The 18,749-nt window shown below is 42.7% G+C and overlaps 2 protein-coding genes across 6 annotated transcripts; both read left to right on the forward strand.

Moving 5' to 3' along the window:
• Positions 1 to 2,751: 2,751 nt before the first annotated feature.
• polk (polymerase (DNA directed) kappa) lies at positions 2,752 to 10,670 on the forward strand. Of its 2 annotated transcripts, XM_076997654.1 has the most exons (16): positions 2,752 to 2,893; positions 3,134 to 3,294; positions 3,845 to 3,964; positions 4,110 to 4,262; positions 4,632 to 4,763; positions 4,919 to 5,069; positions 5,259 to 5,450; positions 5,561 to 5,685; positions 5,797 to 5,963; positions 6,902 to 6,934; positions 7,064 to 7,105; positions 7,237 to 7,333; positions 7,597 to 7,768; positions 8,329 to 9,534; positions 9,665 to 9,704; positions 9,880 to 10,670. In XM_076997654.1, exons 2-16 carry the CDS (start codon positions 3,172 to 3,174, stop codon positions 9,980 to 9,982), a joined length of 2,856 nt encoding a protein of 951 aa, XP_076853769.1. In that variant the 5' UTR covers positions 2,752 to 2,893; positions 3,134 to 3,171; the 3' UTR covers positions 9,983 to 10,670. The 2 variants fall into 2 exon arrangements, with proteins under 2 accessions (XP_076853769.1, XP_076853770.1); XM_076997655.1 differs by lacking the exon at positions 7,064 to 7,105 and having other exon boundaries at positions 2,753 to 2,893.
• On the forward strand, positions 9,880 to 18,369 carry ankdd1b (ankyrin repeat and death domain containing 1B). Of its 4 annotated transcripts, none has more exons than XM_076997657.1 (15): positions 9,880 to 9,985; positions 11,832 to 11,932; positions 12,091 to 12,189; positions 12,284 to 12,382; positions 12,492 to 12,596; positions 15,469 to 15,816; positions 16,087 to 16,185; positions 16,337 to 16,435; positions 16,583 to 16,681; positions 16,890 to 16,988; positions 17,068 to 17,166; positions 17,258 to 17,353; positions 17,655 to 17,856; positions 17,985 to 18,116; positions 18,232 to 18,369. In XM_076997657.1, exons 2-15 carry the CDS (start codon positions 11,888 to 11,890, stop codon positions 18,282 to 18,284), a joined length of 1,674 nt encoding a protein of 557 aa, XP_076853772.1. In that variant the 5' UTR covers positions 9,880 to 9,985; positions 11,832 to 11,887; the 3' UTR covers positions 18,285 to 18,369. The 4 variants fall into 4 exon arrangements, with proteins under 4 accessions (XP_076853772.1, XP_076853771.1, XP_076853774.1 ...); XM_076997656.1 differs by lacking the exon at positions 9,880 to 9,985 and adding an exon at positions 10,872 to 11,362; XM_076997659.1 differs by lacking the exon at positions 9,880 to 9,985 and adding an exon at positions 10,875 to 11,362 and having other exon boundaries at positions 15,712 to 15,816.
• Positions 18,370 to 18,749: the final 380 nt, after the last annotated feature.

Raw genomic sequence — 18,749 nt, forward strand, 5'->3', positions numbered from 1 at the left:
GACATAAAACTTTTGCAATAAGCACATGACACATTACACACATATAATCAAATAAGATTCAGGGTGAATGACAAGAAGAATAAAAGGAACCAACAAGAGAAAACAAAAAATAATGATGTGAAATCACTGAAAAAAATAACTTTCTCTTTTTCAGACGTCAGCGTAACACCTGTCTCTACCCATCCTGCTACTTGAACAGCCAGGTTTTGACATTCTTTAACTAAAGAAGCATCCACCTAACTCATTAAATACACAAGAACATTTAGAGTAAAGGTGCTTCTAACACTCGTGAAGACCTTCTGGATGTTTTCTTCTTTTAAAAAGAACCATGATGTTGCCAAACCACATGGGTGGCGCATGTTAAGAAATCACGTGCTTGAAGGGGGGTGAGGAGGGGGACTGAGCATGTCATTATAACTTTGTGCTACTCTGCCACAGTGCAAACCCTTACAGTCACTTTAGCTCGTTGTACATGCTTAGGAGGTAGGCAGTAAATAACGCAAATGCATCATGCTGTCATCAGGCCAGGTTTCCCCCCTTCAAGCAGGTCTGCACTTTATATATTACTGTTTCCTTTCTCCCAGCTATAGCCTGACTCAACTTAAAATCTTGATTGTAAAACCATCATGAGTTTTGAAATTAGAGAACACACAAATAAGTTACAGAGCAAGGATGCCCCAGGACCAGGATTGGGACAAACTGCTGTAGGTAATAAACGGTGTCATTTTTTAATAGATTGATTTTCTGAGATTGATGTTGATTTGCCTAATATCTGAGACAGTAAGGAATGAATGAAGGCAATGTTGTTATGTAGGCTGTGTCAACGTCAGGGAGTGAGGCAGATATACATTTTCCATACCACACAGCACATGAGTGAAATCGGGGAGACTCAGATGTGAAGAATAAGTGAATGTGAGCAATAATGTAATAAATGGGGTAGTCATGGCCTGGTGGTAGGGAACTGGTCTTGTGACCGGAGGGTCGTGGGTTCGATTCCCAGACCTGAGGCCATGACTGAGGTGCCCTTGAGCAAAGCACCTAACCCCAACTGCTCCCCGGGCGCCGGGCTAGGGCTGCCCGCTGCTCTGGGCACGTGTGATCCACAGCCCCCTAGTAATCACTAGTGTGTGTGTGTGTGTTCTAACTGCACAGATGGGTTAAAAGTGGAGGACAAATTTCGATTGCGGTGTAAAAATCACAATTAACAAAATATGGCACATTGCACTGATGCTGATTTGAAAACACTGGCCTTCAAGTCAAGAAACCTACATGTTTGCAGTAGATATTACGCAATCACCTTTGGTACACAGCTGCTATACAATAATCTTTTTCTGTGTTTTGAACTTCACCTGACAATATTCCAAATGTTGTTCTTAGAAGTTAAGTACTTCTTATTTACTTGCAGGCAGTAAATAAGGCAAAATGCCAAGAGCAAAGCAGTAGCTGATCTGGTGACCCACACCTATCCCACTGCAATTATAATGAACAATTATATGGAAATGACAGCTGTCAGCAATCCGGGAGAAAATAGGATAAAGAACAGTAATAAACAAAAACAAAAACAAAGATATAATGAAGAACTAGTAAGAAGTAAATGAACTGACTTTGAGACCAAGCTAAACATTACTATTAGATCCCCCACTCATGTAAAGTATTCCAAACCTAGTTCAGGTGTTTGCCCATTGTAATGTGATTTAACTGCAGACAGATGCATCCAAGAGAATGAAGGAGGTAGCGCGGTGAACTGGGGTCAGGAGCTTTGCACTGGGCTGGTTTATCACCTCCTAATCTACACGATTTGGATTACATTTTAACCAATAATCCAGATAATGTACATCAAACTGTACAGTTTGTTTAAGATGTGGCTTTTAAATCAAAATAAAAAGAACCAATTGAAGAAGACCAGAGTTTAAGCTTTCTTAAACCTCAAAACCCTGAGCTTGAATCTTAATTTGTTACCCTTAGAGTCACACTTCCATTGATGGTATTATGCTTACATAAGGGGGAGATGTAGGAGAAAATACAGCCACACATAACAAATGCACCAGTGTAAAATGTGCATGCCGGTACAATGCAATGGGTGGAGATCAGGTTCACACAAAGTAATTTCTCTCCCTTTTGTCTGAGACAAAATTGCTAGCTGAGTCACTGTTTGACAGTTAAATATGATTATATTTAATTCAAAAACACCTGATAATAAAGTAGGGTGTCAGGGGAAAGGGGAAAAAATAATGCAGTGTGTGTGCTGCTTTATATACTTTAGTTTAACAGTGAGTATGCAGTTGGCCCTTCTGTCTAAGATCTTAAAATCGTGTGGTATTAAAGTTCTGTTTAGATGCCAATAGAACTGATCTGTGGGCAAAATATCAAAGACAAAGGGAAAGATACCTGGCCTTTGTGTATCAAAGCGATTTAAAAGGTGGAGAAGTCAGACCATAACAGTGCCAGTGTAACAAAACAGCTCACTTCGTTGACTTGTTTTATGAAAAAAGAAAGGAAGAAAGAAAAAGAGATGAGATCTTGGCATCGCATATAATGGCTCCACCTAACGGTATTTGTTTCAGACTGCTTTTCTTTTTTGGGATAACAAAAGAAAAAGGGCAATGCTGATTTACGAGATTAAAATTAAACATCTCAGTTGGAGTCTGAAATTATTATTAAAATGAAATTTGTAATAGCAAAAAAAAAGAAAGAAAGAAAAGTACAAACGTTTGAACCTTTTATGAGAGCATGACGCACACATGAACTCGCTGAACTAGTTTGCACTCCGATACAGCAGGTGGCAACATGCAGGTTTTTCCTCGTTGAAGATTCATCACTACAGCGAAGAAGTTTGAAAATGGCGGCGAAGGGAATGGAGCTGTTGAAACTGTATCTGACTTTAGGGCCCGAGGTAAATGCAGTCCCTGCTTAACAGCTATTTTGTGTAATCGTTTTATAGTTACAGCTCGGCAGGTTAATTAAGTAATAAACCGTTTGATGTAACGTTAGTGAGATAACGTAGCTATTTGCCTACTTAAGCTTATCCTTTAAATCGCACGACGCCTGTCTGACAACCGTAAATGTTCAGTCCTTAAACTATAACAAATCCATATTTTGTTTTACGGTTGTGCTTATCTAACCCTCAAAACAGGCGAATTGAATTCTAGGTGTGGTTGAATCTACCAAAAGATGGAAGGGGAGGCTGACGGGAGGGAGAGCATCCTTTCTAGGATGGCGATCAACGACAACAAGGCTGGCATGGAGGGCCTCGACAGGGACAAAATCAACAAGATTATCCTCGAGTCCTCCAAGGTTTGCTAAAGACATGGTTGACTCAGTGCGGCGCTGCCTTGCCTCTTATGTAACGTTATCTCCAGGTCATTCTTTATTTCCATATCAAGATTCAGGCTCCCTGATGGTCAGGTTTCTTGATGCTGGCAGTCAGTTCACAATTAAAGTCACGCAATCCCCGTAATATCCCGGCACACCAGGCAGTTGTTTTTTTCTTGCTGATACCAAAAGACGGTGAAAAGGTCCAGCGGCCCTTGCTCTTGCTTTACATGACCCGGGGCTGTTGAATATGACCGCACCCAGAGCATTAGACCTGTATTAGACCTTTTCTTGGCAAAGTGTCTGAGATTTTAGGTGATGTGAAACACATGCCTAACCCCATTGAACATTAGGAGGATTACAGAAGGACGTCTTACTGGAGTTTTGTTTCATCAAGCGTTTTTGAAATTAAAGGAAATGTTATCTCCAAGCAATACATACTTGTGCATCCTTACACTAATTCTGTTGTTGAGTCTAATTATTCGCTTTGCACTTGAAGGTGTGACGGTCTGATCCTGTGTCTGCGTTGTAGGGCTCCAGGTTCTATGTCAATGAGCTAAAGAAGGATCAGCAGGTAAACAAGCGCATTGAGAAGATGATGAGGTGGAAAGCTAAGCTCACCGAACAGCAGATACAAAAGGCACAAGCAGAGGTAGATCGTGTGGGTGGGGGTGCTTTGTGTATTTCAGTTTTTTTTTTTTTTTTTTTGCCAGCTTGTCAGTTATTTGCATTTTTGCATTAATCCTGTGTTGCTTGGTGAAGAGGTGCTGAAGATGCTGAACGTTCCTGCCACGTAGGTGGAGAAACTGTCCGCAGAGCTGGAGAGGGGGCGCGAACTGGGACGGGTGATTGTGCATGTGGACATGGACGCGTTCTACGCTGCCGTGGAGATGAGGGACTGTCCGGAGCTGAAGGAAAAACCCATGGCTGTGGGATCCATGAGCATGCTGGTGAGGATCCTGGCAGGTTCCTGTTTTTAGCCATGTAATAGTTGTCTTGGATTCCTTATATGGGGGCAGAGCTTACTAAAAAGACTTTACAACCTATGGTGTGGATCAGTCTGGTTGCCTTGTTCTCTAACTAGCTGTTTATCAAAAACCAGAAGTTGTACTGTGAGGCACGTAACTTGTTCACCAACCCGGAAAAAGCTACTCACAATATAAAGAATCTGCCCATCTATTCTTTAGTTTCAGTGCAAGCTTAGTCTGGGTTTCTTGTTTCCCCAGATAGCTTTGTTTTTTACCTCATAAAAACTCGATGTCTGTTATCCGTGTATAAATGTGTTAATAAATGTGTCACCGTTTGTTTAATATTGGCAGTCCACTTCCAACTATCATGCCAGGAGGTACGGGGTCCGCGCCGGCATGCCAGGCTTCATCGCCAAGAAACTCTGTCCAGATTTGGTCATCGTACCACTGAACTTTGACAAATACACTGCAGTGAGTGAACAGGTAATAGTCAAATGTTTGGAACCAGGTTGCCAGTATAATTGTCTGTCGAGCCAATATTGCTTTCTATGTAGTCAGTATAACTATCTGACAATCCAGTGTAACTGTCTAATGAGCCGGTATAACTGTTCATATGTTTACGTGTATTTATTTTGAAGGTACGAGAGGTGTTTGCAGCATATGATCCTCACTTTGTGCCCATGAGTTTAGATGAAGCTTATCTGGACATTACCGAGCACCTTCATGAGAGGCAGCGCTGGCCTGAGTCTATGAGATCGTTTAGGTTCTCTGATGTACAGCTTGGAGCAGGTGACTCTTAGTATTCGTATAGAAACCTCACTACGCTGAAGGACAGTGCTGGATTTTGACTGTTTATTTTACTGCAAGGTTCCTTGATTCCAGCAGAGCTAGCTGCTTAGCGTCAACACATCCATACTTCCATACATCTACGTTCTTGCAGTATGACTCAAAAATTTTCTCCCCTTCTTCCTATGATAGAGATTCATGAAACCAAAAACGATGTTCGAGTGGATAACCTGTCTCCCGTCCTGTTTGAGGACAGTCCCAGTGCCTCCCCTACTCTCCCAGGGGCTGATGGGAAGGTGGAGGTGTTTGGGACGAGCCCCGAAGAGGCCGTTAGAGAGATGCGCTTCCGTATTGAGCAGAAAACGTCGTTGACCGCCAGTGCCGGTGATGCAGACTTTACTCTCATTTCATTGCTCATGGCCGTGATGTATATGTAGTGTTACGAACCTCTATGAAGGACGCGTTTTGGTCATGTGTTTGGTCTCCTGCTGCAGGCATTGCTCCAAACATGATGCTTGCGAAGGTGTGTAGTGACAAGAACAAGCCCAACGGTCAGTACAGAATCCTCCCGGAGAGACCGGCTGTGATGGACTTCATCCGGGACCTGCCCGTCCGCAAGGTGCAACCTCCCCTCCCCCAAGCCATCACAAGCACAGATCATTGCAGAGATGTGATAATCACTCAAGTTGTTTTAATTATTCTTTGTGTACGTGTTGCATTTGCATCGCAGGTCTCTGGGATCGGGAAAGTGACAGAGAAGATGCTGGCGGCCCTGGACATCTTCACGTGTTCCCAGCTGAGGCAGCAGATGGCAGTCCTGTCGTTGCTCTTCTCCGAAACGACCTGGCACCATTTCCTGCAGATCTCCCTGGGCCTTGGCTCGGCCCGAGTGGAGAGGTGTGTGGCACCGTCTTGTCTGAACCACGCGGTCCGACTGTGTCTTGTCTGAACCATGCGGTCTGACTGTTTCTTTCACTTAAGCAAACACTTGAAATGACAGACCCCTCAGGGGTTTTTTCCCCATCTTCTGTTTGGTATAGATTATAAGGTGATGATTAGATAGGATTAATGTACCTGAGAGTAGATTTAGAAAATGAAGGGGCAGATTGGTGTTGGAAGTGCGCTGTGACGTGGACAGACTCTGCAAGTCCATTAGCCCCAAGTGAATTGTGCTCTTCCACTGGTCTGGTCCTTGTTTCATTAACTAAATTCATCGAATCCTAATCTGCTGCAAAAGAAGATTTTTTTTTAGCCTTTAATTTCTTTACATTTTCAAGCATGCTGAAAAATTCAGTGCAATGTACTTCTTATTACTAAAATGTCAGTAGTGCTTCACAATATAGACAAAAAAATAATTGTGCATTACTTCAGACAAACTTATTTATGTGTATTTGTTAGTGAGTGTTGTGATTCAAAAAATGGCCTCAAGACATTAAGATGTATGAGGGTGTATGAGCGCACACATCACAAACTATGCAATATTCTAATACTAAGATTCTAAGACAAATCTGAATATTTGTTAGTGAGTATCGCACAGGTCAATATTGCAATGACCAGTTCAGTCAGATTTTTTTCTAAGAACAAGAATAGTCAAAATGAATTTTTTTCACACAACAACGTGAGATAATGTTTGTGGTAATAGGTCATTAGATAGTTGTGTTAAATGGGGATTGGGTTACAGTTGGTGTGGAACATCGCTTTCCTTCCTGTGCCGTCCAAGGTCAAGAGAGTGTGGAACAAGCAACAGTTAAAGCAGATTTTAAGCACAGCCTGTCATCATGTGACCATCCTTTTGTATTGATGGATTATGTTCATGTTTGTGTTTTCATCTGCAGAGACTCGGAGAGGAAAAGCATGAGTACAGAAAGGTAATTTGCTCCCTCGTGGTCAGTGTTCAGTCTCACAATATGCTCCTCACCCAGCATTTCTCATTCACTTCTCCATGTCCCTTGTTCCCTTGTTTCTCGCGCCGCCTGCATTGGGTCATTGTGTATTAGATCATTCAGAGCAGAGGGCACCGGCAGCGAGAGCAGCAGCAGGTCTGGGATCAGTGTTCCCAAACGGCCACAAAGTTCTTAACGGTTGTTAAGGGGAAAGTGGGAAATGCTGTAGCCAGAGTCGGGGCTCTGTGATTTTACATGGAGTGACGTGAGATTGTTTCCTGTGTCAGGACGTTCGGGGAGATGAGCGATCCAGAGGAACAGTACGCTCTGTGCAGAACGCTGTGTCGTGACTTGGCACGAGACCTACAGAAGGAGGGCCTCAAGGTAGGACATGGAGAAATCGATCCAACAGTGAATATAGCTGAGAATTGCTTCTTTCCATGAACCTTGACATATTCATTAGTTTAAGCCGATCCTGATACAAAATCTAACCCAGCCTGTAGTGTAATGTTTATCAGAACTGTTTACATAGCTGTTTTCAACTGAGGCTTCCATGGCGGTGCAGTGATGGTTTATCTTAGCCGCCCGACTTTTAGCTTCAAAGAAACACATTCAACAGTTTCGCCATTGTGCAATTTCATATGCAGGGCAAAACGGTCACCTTGAAATTGAAGAACGTGATCTTTGAGGTGAAGACCAGAGCGTTTACACTGCAGTGTGCCGTCTGCACTGAGGAAGAAATTTTCACAGCAGCAAAGGAACTCCTTACGGCGGAGATTGACCATGTCAGACCCCAGCTCCTGAAGCTCAGACTTATGGGTACACACTTATTTTTTCAGTCGCATCTTTTCCATTATTGCCGTGTTGGTATTTGAACCTTCTTGGGTGGAAACAAACGTCTCTCCCCAACCTCAGGGCGTCATCACACAGAAGTCACCGAAGGGTTTTGTGTTCTTTTGTCGTTTCCATGCAGATGCACAGTAGTTCTTTCTGTGCTCATTAAAAGCCCTTCACACATCATGTAATTCCATCAGATTTGCCACAACAGTTTGCTTAACTCATTTGTTAGAAGTATTGATTTTTCTCCTGTCATTAGGCTCAGTAATAACTACAATAATTGCTTTCAATGAGATGATCAGCACAGATATTGAATGCTTTTTTCCTGCATCAGTAGACGCTATTAATAACTGTAAATAATCACAATGGTAAAACCTTTTCTAGTCTAGAAATACATTCTTGTGAGGTTTTTAGTGCACGTTTGCATTGCTGCCAATGTTAGCTTGTTGTTTTGTCTTTTGTTTAGGTGACTCGGTTCTGTCAGCTTGTGATGCATTTCATCTTTGTGCAATATATGTTCATTTTTTGGATTATGTATGTAGGTGTTCGTGTTTCAAGCTTCATCAACTCTGATGACAAGCGGCCCCAGCAGAAGAGCATGGTGGGCTTCCTGAAGATAGCAGCAGGGTCTCGTGGTACAGAATCCAGAGCCTCATCCAGACCTCAAGTGGCAGGTTCGTCAGAGTCCGGGGCCAGTTCTTCACTGCAACAACCCGCTGACCCACAGAGTGCCTTTGTTGGAGGGCAGACGTTTGAGTCTCTTAATAAATTGGGCACTGAACCTGGAGACACCAGAGGCCCTCAGCAACAGACATTTTTCCAGATGGCCCATTCCAAGAGGTTGCAAGAACAAGCGGGGCAAGAAACCAGCTCTGCGTTCACAGATGGCCGTAGTACAGCCAAACGTTTAGCTACAGACTCCGCTCACAATCTTGGCTTTTTTGCCACAACATGCCAAGAAATAGACAAAACAAGAAATGCATGGACAAGCTCATCAATAACATGTGCAGAATCAGACCGAAAAGCACTCAAAGCCGACACAAGCTTGCCCACAACAGGTGCGGTATCACTTGTTACCCAAAGCACTAACAAACCTTCATTAGCAAAAACTCAATCTTTATGTGTGGCGGAGTGCTTCACCTGCCCTGTGTGCCTTAGTAAAGTGCAGACTACAGACCTTGCAGCCTTCAACCGGCATATCGATGACTGCCTGGAGTCCAGTGCAACGGGCGGTGAGAATCCTCAAACGGCCCCGGGTCAGAACGCACTTCAGGAACCGAAACGTACAGAAGGGAAAGACAAAGAAGTTCAGCCGGTATCTCGTCAGCCCAGTGGGACAGATCCATGCTCAGGAAGCAAGGGCTCTTTTGAGAGTTTGAACAAAGGCTTGTTTAGAGGCGTCGAGGAGGAACAACGCCCCACTTCCTCAAGTGCAGTAACAGCAACATTTATTTTTGAAAACGGGGAAAACTCCGGGTCGTTTTCCAGTATGAAAGAAAAGCGCTCACTTGTGCCTGATCCTGGAACTGTAGCATTAGTGCAGACCTCTGAGGTTATAAAGAGATCACTGGAAGAAAATTGCTCCACTTTAACATGCCCAGTGTGTAATCAGCCTCAGGATACCAGTGACCTCATCGTCTTCAACCATCACGTGGATATGTGCCTCAACCAGGAAGTGTTGCTGGGATTCAAAGATGCTGTGTCACCACAGGCTCAGATAGATGGATTATTCCCACAGAAGAGCAAAGGTCAGTGTTTTGGAGACATTTTAGGGCTTTTTCTTTCTTTCTTTGACCTACATTACTTACCCTATGCTTTTATGTTGATTAATGTGCATGAGTCTTTTCTCCCTAACTGAATGTGATTAATATCCTGCAGATGTCAAGAGAGCGTCCGGTACAAGAGGAAAGAGCAAAAGGTCGGCTACATTTTTTTAAGTGCATTTGTACAGTCACACCAGTCGTTGACGTTTCTTTGGACAACTGCACTGCTTCCAAAGAATTTGATTATTCAGATGGATATTTGGATTGGCACATTCTGTGACGTATACAGCGCATCAATGTGGGTTTGTTTGTGTGCCTATGTGTCTGCAGGCGAGGATCAACACCACCTCCTCCCTCAAAGAAAACCAGACCCACTGGCCCAAGGCTCACCATCGACAAGTTCTTTAAGGGAAACAGCGACCAGAGACTCTAACAGGTTCTGACCAAGTAGAACTTTTTTGTTATGAAAATCCTATTTTGTTGAATTGCCCCTCTGGGTAAAGAAACATACATTCAGGTAAACAGGTGTTTTGTGAGTGAAAATGTTCCTGTACAAAATGTTTGTATGGCTTACTTACCAAAAGTTAGAAAAGTTTGGACTCTTGCTCTATGTATGTAATTCAAAAGAAATGCACTGGTTGCAATCAAAATACTCCTTAATTTAATTATTTTATATTTATACTTCATGAACACAATCATGCTTATATTTTTGTGATTATATAATTATTGACACACAAAGCACTTTCTTGAGCTGGCAAATAATCATCTTAACACTTAATGAGAAATAAATGTATGGTTTTTGAGTCATTGTACCATTAACCTGGTAAAAACAGAGTTCACAAGGTTAATTTCTTTAGTCAGATTGCTCAATATGTACGGTGACAATAAGACATTTGAAAAAGCATATAGTATCGCTATTAGCGTATATTTTAAATGGCATCAATTATCAAAATGTTTTTAGCAAACTGACACTGTTTTTGCAGTGTAAACATTGCCTGCCACTTAGTAAAAACGGGCCTGGAATGCTTTAAAATATAAACGCTGTAATACAGCCAGTCTGCAGTTTTACATTTATATTTCATATTTATGATGTAAAAAAAATTAATATTCTTTGTGTGATACCTCTTTGTGCATTGCCTCTAAATGTCTGCAGTTATTTTAAAGGATTGGTTTGCTGTTTTCCAACCCAGATGATTTTGAATTTTTTGATTGTAACATGGGAAGACGTTCATAATTTCAGCTAAGCTCGGGGAGTATTTTACACTTTTACAATATTCACTCAAAAGTGTTAAAAGGGTTATCATTTATTATTGTAGCAGCATATTGAAAACTTGCAAGTTCTTTCAGAGTAAAGCTGTGGTTAATAGCCATAGGGTTGAATTAAAACCACACTGCAGCACAAGGTTTTAACTGAAGGCATGGTCCATGACCGGGCTCTCCCTTAGACACAGAGTGAAGAGTTCGGTCATCTGGGAGAGACTTGGAGTAGAGCCGCGCTCCATTGGGTTTCCCTTTAATACTTTTTACGAATATGTACTTTGGGTGAGAGCAAATCTGCTTTGGGTGTAGTCTCCCAAAGCAAACAAACCTAGCCACTTCAGAACACACTCATATATCATAGCAAAGAGCTTCGAAGGCAAAATGGAAGGCAAAATTTCGGCTCTGAAAGAAAGAATCACGAAACAACCAATAATGAAAAAGGAAAACCTGAACCCTAAATCATGGATTAAATCAGGTTATGTCAAAGGTGTCACAGACTTCGTATTGCCAAAAGAACCAGAGGAAGACACCAGTTTTGATAACGTGGAGATGTGTAAGTACATACTATGATTGGCTTAATTCACTTATTCATAAATAAATAAAAAGTCATTTTATGGTGGTCAGATTTACTGAAATAATTTTTGATCACTCAAAGATTTATGTTAACTATAGGTTTGGCCTACCTTACGCATATAGTTACATTATAACCTTACTGTTAGATTGTGGTGCAAAATGGAGGCAACACCATTTTTCTGGATGCTTCTTTAGTAAATGCACATGGTTGACAAAAAAGTGTTCACCAGCTCCCATGAGTAAATCATTAATAATCATGCATAGCTGAGTCAAAGCAAACCATTCTTGACACGAATACACAAAACTAGGTACTGCTTATTTACACTCAGTGATTGCCCGAAAATGTATTCAAACATCAATACCTTTCTTTTAACACCATTTACCAAAAGTGGTATCTCTATACAGGTATATATGGTGAGTTTTGACGGTCCTGCTTTGGTCTCTCCCAGTGCTCGAGACTGAGAAAGAATACATCGAAGCAGCAAAGAGGAATGATGTGGAAGCCATGAAGCTTTTAGGGCGCGGTGTCAACGTAAACGCAAAGAATGTAGTAGGTTAAACTATTTGATTGCCAATGCAATGAAATGCAAACAGTATTTTAAAGAACAAAATGATGATGGTCCACTGAGGTCTACAAGGTCTTAAATAGTGATTTGATGTGGGCCATCTCCAAAAGTCGAAATCTTCTGAATGATCTTCTCATTCTAGCATGATCGGACTGCACTTCATTACGCGGTGGCCTGCAAAAACGTTGAAGCCGTCGACATCCTCCTCAGGAGAAGAGCAAGGCTGGATTTGCACGACAAGGTTGGCCGTAGAAGCTTTTATCCAAATGGGACTCAAACAATCGCAAGCAGGGCATGCTGGGAATAAGCATCTGTTGCCGGTTCTTTTTGTACAGCACGGAGTAGCCGCCATTCACCTCGCGGCCTGGTTCGGCAGTCTGGACATCCTGAAGCTGCTGGTTCAAAGTGGGGCTGATCAGAGGGTTGAAACCGAGGTGACGTGTTGATCGTCTCTCTCCAGTACTGAGCCTGTTCTCTACAATCATTCTGAGCATCAAACATTGTTGTGGTACATTACCTTGATTGATGTCACTCTGTCCCCAGGAAGGGATGAACATGATGCATTGTGCCGCCGTTAATGATCACACCGATATCGTGCAGTACATCATAGATGACCTTCAGATGAAAGAACTTGACAAAGAAGACCATGTAGGCTTGGACATTTTACACTGTTCCATCTAAGTGCAAATCACTCTGTGCTCTCAAGGAAGGCCTTGGACAAAACATGACCCCAAAATTTAGAACAACAGGGTTAGAATTATGTAGGAAAAATCCTGAAGGATGAGTTTAGTAAGAGTGTAGTGGAGCTAAAGAGAGTAAGTGACAGGGTGATCTGTGTAAAGTTAGAGATTGATGGGGTGATGATGAATGTCATCAGTGCTTATGCTCCTCAGGTAGGTTGTGATGTGGAGGAGAAAGAAGAATTCTGGAGAGAGTTAGATGAAGTTGTTTTGCAGGTTATTGGAGCAGATTTAAATAGACATGTTGGTGGAGGGTAGATATAGTGTTAATGAAAGGAATACAGAAGGACAAATGGTGGTAGATTTAGCTAAAAGGATAAAGATAGCTGTAGTTAATACTTACTTTAAGAAAAAGGAAGAGCACAGGGTAACATATAGGAGTGGGGGAAGATGCACACAGGTTGACTATATCCTCTGTAGGAGACGAAACCTGAAAGAGGTTGGTGATTGCAAGGTGTTACCAGGGGAGAGTGTAGCTAAACAGCATAGGATGGTGATATGTAGGATGGTTTTGGAGGTGAAGAAGAGGAAGAGAGTGAGACCGGAACCTAAGGTCAGGTGGTGGAAGTTAAAGGATGAGGTCTGTGGTGTAAACTTCAGGGATGAGGTGAGACAGTTACTGGGTAATGGTGATGGTGTTCTAGATACCTGGGATGAGACTTCAAATGCAGTGAGGGACAGAGGAAGATAGACAAGGAGTCGTGGTGGTGGAATGAGGAAGTTCAGGAAAGTTTGAGAGGAAAGCGGTTGGCTAAAAAGAATTGGGATTTTCAGCGAGATGAGGAAAGTAGACAGAGGTACAAGGAGATGTGTCGTAAGGCAAAGAGAGCAGTGGCAGAAGCTAAAGAGAAGGCATATAGCAAGCTGTATGAGACACTAAGGAAGGGGAAAAGGATCTGTACAGATTGGCCAGACAGAGAAACCAGGATGGGCAGGATGTGCAGCAGGTTAGGATGATAAAGGATAAAGGTGGAAATGTGTTGTCTAGTGAGGAGAGTGTCTTGGGAAGGTGAAAGGAGTATTTTGAGGAGCTGATGAATCAAGAGAATGAAAGGGAAAGAAGGTTAGAAGAGGTAGAGGTTGTGAATCAGGAAGTGCCCCAGGTGAGCAAGGAGGAAGTAAGGGCTGCAATTCGGAGAATGAAGTGTGGTAAGGCAGTTGGACCAGATGATATTCCAGTGGAGGCATGGAAATGTTTGGGAGAGACAGCAGTGGAGTTTTTGACTGGGTTATTTAACAGAATCTTGGAAGGTCAGAAGATGCCTGAGGAGTAGAGACGAAGCATAATGGTGCAGATTTTCAAGAATAAGGGCGACGTTCAGAACTGTAGTAATTACAGGGGAATAAAGTTGATCAGTCACAGCCTGAAAATCTGGGAAAGAGTAGTGGAAGCTAGGCTTAGAGGAGAGGTAGAGATCTGTGAGTAGCAGTATGGTTTCATGCCAGCTAAGTGCACCACAGATGCTATGTTTGCTTTGAGAGTGGAGAAGTATAGGGAAGGACAGAAGGAGTTACATTGTGTGTTTGTTGACTTACAGAAAGCTTATGATAGAGTACCGAGACAGGAGCTGTGGAATTGTATGAGGAAGTCAGGAGTAGCAGAAAAGTATGTGAGGGTGGTGCAGGATATGTATGAGAACAGTGTGACAGCAGTAAGATGTGCGGTAGGAATGACAGACGGGTTTAAAGTCGGGGTAGGACTACATCAGGGATCAGCCCTGAGTCCCTTCCTGTTCGCAATGGTCATGGACAGATTGACGGACGAGGTTAGGCATGTGATCTGTAGTGAGAGTAGGGAGCAGGTGGAGGTGAGCTTGGAAAGATGGAGATATGCTTTGGAGAGCAGGGGAATGAAAATGAGCAGGAGTAAAACAGAGTACATGTGTATGAATGAGAGGGCAGACGTTTGACAGGTCCAGTTACAAGGAGTTTTATTTGGCGAAGGTTGACGAATTTACCTACTTAGGGTCGAGGGTACAGGTGTCTGAGATGAAGATGTTGATATTTTCATTTGGAGTGTCGAGGAAGGATAGGATCAGACATGAATTTATTAGAGGATCAGCACATGTAGCATGTTTTGGAGATAAAGTTAGATAAGCGAGATTGAGATGGTTTGGACATGTACAGAGGAGGGAGGAGAGATATATTGGTAGGAGGGTCTTGAGGATGGAACTTCCAGGCAAGAGGAGGAGAGGTAGACCTAAGAGGAGGTTTATGGATGCAGTCGTAGAGGATATGAGAGTGGCTGATGTGTCAGTGGAGGACACTCAGGACAGGGCCAGATGGAGGAGTTTGATCCGCTGTGGCGACCCCTAAACGAGAATTGCCGAAAGAAGAAGAAGAAAGGTTAGCATTAGGGATAGGGATAGGGTTATGGTTAGGGTTAGATAGGGTTATGATTAGGGTTAGGGTTAGGTGGGGATAGGGTTAGGTGGGAATAGGGGTAGGTAGGGTTAGGTGGGGATAGGGTTAGGTAGGGTTATGGTTAGGTAGGATTAGGGGTAGGTAGGGTTAGGGTTAGGTAGGGTTATGGTTAGGGTTAGGTAGGGTTAGGTAGGATTAGGGGTAGGTAGGGTTAGGGTTAGGTAGGGTTATGGTTAGGGTTAGGTAGGGTTAGGTAGGATTAGGGGTAGGTAGGGTTAGGGTTAGGTGGGGATAGGGTTAGCAGTAGCCAGCAGGAGGGTCATTTTATAAGACTGTGTGAATCTTCCTGCTGCTCTTCTCCTGCGTCTGGGTAAAATCCCTCCTACAAGCCCTGTCCATATCTCCTCATGTAACAGCCCTGTCCTGGTATCTCCTCCATGTTCTTGAGGCTGTCCTGGTGGACACAGCAAACCATCTTGCGATGGCACGCATGGACGTACCGTCCTGGTGGAGTCAAGAATCAGTCAAGTTTTTCTCTTTTTTTTTTTGCACCTAGAGTTCTGGGCCATTACACACATCATTTATACATTTCATACAATGTATTCCTTTACCTTGCTCAAACAGAAGTATATAACAGTCGCTTCCTCTGTGTGTGTCAGGATGGCAACAGGCCTTTTGCAGTGGCTGCAGAGCATGGCCGTGTGAAAATGCTGCAGATGATGATGGAGGACGATTACAAAATGGTGACCATGGAGGAAAACAAGGTTTTCTATAGTTTTTTTCCAGCCTCACTGAAGCGTAAGAAAAATGTTAGATACATGGTGGCTGCAAAGATGCACATCTGTTTTCCATCTGTCTGAGAAATTTATGTGATATATGTTTGGGGTGGTGTTTTTTGTTTGATTTCGTTCATGGATATGGATGTTACTGAAGTAGAAAGCTAAGACCAGCCAGGCATTGCTGGTCATAATGGCGCGACCAGGGTATGACCTTACTGGCCTTTGGCCTCTGTTGCTCATCCTCTCTCTCGGCAGAATGGAGATACGCCTTTGCACCTTGCTGCTAGGAACGGTCAGCTTGAAGCTGTGCAGTTGTTGCTTCACAGCTTTGAGATTCGTAACGAAGTCAATCACGTAAGGGCCTTGGTGAAGTTTAACAAAAACGACACAAGTGACGTACCTCAGTACGCTATGGTGGAACACACTGCATGTCTTGTAAACAAATACAGAATGCAACAAAGGAATTTTGATTACTGTATATTTTAATTGCATTTGCTGGTTCTAGGCTGGCGAGACAGCGTTGTATCTGGCAGCAGATGGAGCTCATGAGGACTGTGTTTTAGCTCTGCTGGATGCCGACTGTGACCCGGACATCCAGACTCTAGTACGCGAGAAGCCCCTGAGACAGACCTTTGGAAATGATGGAAGCTCAGATGTTCTACATTCATGGGTGTATGAGGACCTTATGCTGGTCAGGTCAGCTGATTCCAGAAATGAATGATGCATCATGGTGTATTCTGTTGGCTTACAGGACGGAGCAAGTCCTCTCCATGCTGTGTGTGAAAAGGGTCATACATCTGTGGTGAAGCTGCTTATTGACAGAGGTGCTCAGATGAACATTCAAAACAAAGTAAATCTCCAAAATAATGATTCCCTACAAACATATACTACTTCTTTTATATAGAATGATATGGCTTTGTAATTTTTTGTAATGTCACTAGTTTGTTTGTCGTCTGTTTCTGATTAATCATGAGAACATAAAACAAATAGACCAAGAGTTGTCAGAGGTGATGTTTGATTTGCTAAAATAAAATTAAATTCTATTTTATTTTTCCCAGCACTTACAGACACCATTCCATATGGCAGTGAAGAGCTGTTACATTCCCGTGATCCACACTTTGCTGGAGTCTGGATGCGACCCAAACATCACAGACCATGTGTGTACTGTTCTTCCGTAGTTATGTGCGCTTTTTCGTGTTCAACTGAGTTCACGGAGTTACGTTCCGTCCCCCTCAGCTGGGCCAGACGGCCCTTCACACCGCAGCAGAGCTGGGAAAGGTGGATGTGGTGGAGATGATACTGAAAGCTGGTGTGGATATGGAGATCAAAGACAGGGTAGGCTGATACTCAGGAACACCGTTTGGAATCTCAAACATTCATAAAAGTTGTGAAATTTCAAGGAAACTTTGTCTTTCAAAAAATCCAGCAAGGTAAAACAGTCCTTGGAGTTGCAGCCAGAGCTGATGTAGTGATCGTTGTAGACATGATAATCAAAGCTGAAAGATACTACAGCTGGATAAAAGTGAGTATTCAGACTGAGCTGGAACGGGACAATACTGTAGAATGGGCTCAAATCTTCTCCAATGACATCAATCCCTTGTTATTTCATTTGCCATTCAATATTAGTATGAGAAGTTAATCTAATTTTACTCTGTATATATTGCCATTCGTAAATGTCACTTCATCATATTTATTTTGTTAGAGGGCATGAATACCACAAAACATATTGATTTTTTAATATAACTTGACAAGTTAATAATGCAACTAATAGATATTTGCCAGCTATAATATCGGATATTGTGCCCGACCTTCGGGCTCCTCAGTCCAGCGGAGAAGCTACCGAGAGCCTCCATGACGAATATCCGCTGACGTTTAAATTGGACCACCGCGCTGAGACGAAACAGGTCCGTGATGTGATGTGGAGCCTGGCCTACAAGCTTCTGAAGCAGAACGAGTGGAAGAAGCTAGCACATCACTGGGAGTTCACTGAGCAGCAGGTGGCTGCCATCGAGGAGCAGTGGACAGGTGGTGGCGCTGGCTGATCCAGGATCAGCTCACATAAGTGAACATTTCAGCCCCCCAAAAATGTCCAACATCAATGCTACAGCAAGTTAAACCACAGTAAACAGGTACTTGACTGCATGTGTTTGTAGGTGCCAACAGCTACCAGGAGCACGGAAACAGGATGCTGCTGATATGGCTCCATGGAGCGATGGTGGCACAGAAGAACCCAGCTAAAGAGCTTCACCACGCCCTGATCTCTGTCGGCAATGCGAAAATGGCAGGTGTGACTACAGACTTTCTCCATTTTATAGGCTCCCATCTTTTCATACATTCAAAATAGTATTCAGCCCCGAAAGGAAAATGAATTCATATGCAATATCTCTTTTGTCCTGACAGAAAAACTAAGAACGGAGGGAGAGGATGGCGTCCGGAAATGTACAGTTTCATGAGGGAACGTGAAGCAAAGCTTTATTTCACTTGGATTAACTCACATTTTTACTGTCACCCTAATGGTGCATTACATGAACAAGCAGACCTGTCTGATGAGACTGAATGAAATATATCACCACTCAGCAACTCAAGAAATCACGGCAGGAGTGTGCAGACTTGTGGTTAATTTAACTACCGAACCTACTGAAGACAAGGATCACACATCAGGTGAACAGCAACAATCAGACAAACCAGTGATAGGACGTATCATAAAGTAAATTAAAGATTTTGATCATTTAATTGCATTAGTATAAAATACACTAGTATACACTAGTATAAAATACTTCAAATAAAACCTTTAATAAAACATTCAAAACATGAAGATGGTAAGAGATAAACTAATAAAGTATAAATTGTATAAAAAGGCTTAAAACTAGTTATCTTCAAAATCCTGATTCTCAAATTAGCACAGTCAAACGTTTTTG

Source organism: Brachyhypopomus gauderio, chromosome 3, assembly GCF_052324685.1.
Source record: "Brachyhypopomus gauderio isolate BG-103 chromosome 3, BGAUD_0.2, whole genome shotgun sequence".
Lineage (NCBI taxonomy): Eukaryota > Metazoa > Chordata > Actinopteri > Gymnotiformes > Hypopomidae > Brachyhypopomus > Brachyhypopomus gauderio.

What these genes read in the sequence shown, in the direction of transcription:
- ankdd1b (XM_076997656.1), top strand. Translation starts at nt 11,191, where the DNA reads ATGGAAGGCAAAATTTCGGCTCTGAAAGAAAGAATCACGAAACAACCA. An exon ending in AGATGAACATTCAAAACAAA is followed by an intron (nt 16,682 to 16,889) that starts GTAAATCTCCAA and finishes TATTTTTCCCAG; the next exon opens with CACTTACAGACACCATTCCA. An exon ending in ATATGGAGATCAAAGACAGG is followed by an intron (nt 17,167 to 17,257) that starts GTAGGCTGATAC and finishes CAAAAAATCCAG; the next exon opens with CAAGGTAAAACAGTCCTTGG.
- polk (XM_076997654.1), top strand. Translation starts at nt 3,172, where the DNA reads ATGGAAGGGGAGGCTGACGGGAGGGAGAGCATCCTTTCTAGGATGGCG. An exon ending in GGCAGCGAGAGCAGCAGCAG is followed by an intron (nt 7,106 to 7,236) that starts GTCTGGGATCAG and finishes TTCCTGTGTCAG; the next exon opens with GACGTTCGGGGAGATGAGCG. An exon ending in ACAAGAGGAAAGAGCAAAAG is followed by an intron (nt 9,705 to 9,879) that starts GTCGGCTACATT and finishes ATGTGTCTGCAG; the next exon opens with GCGAGGATCAACACCACCTC.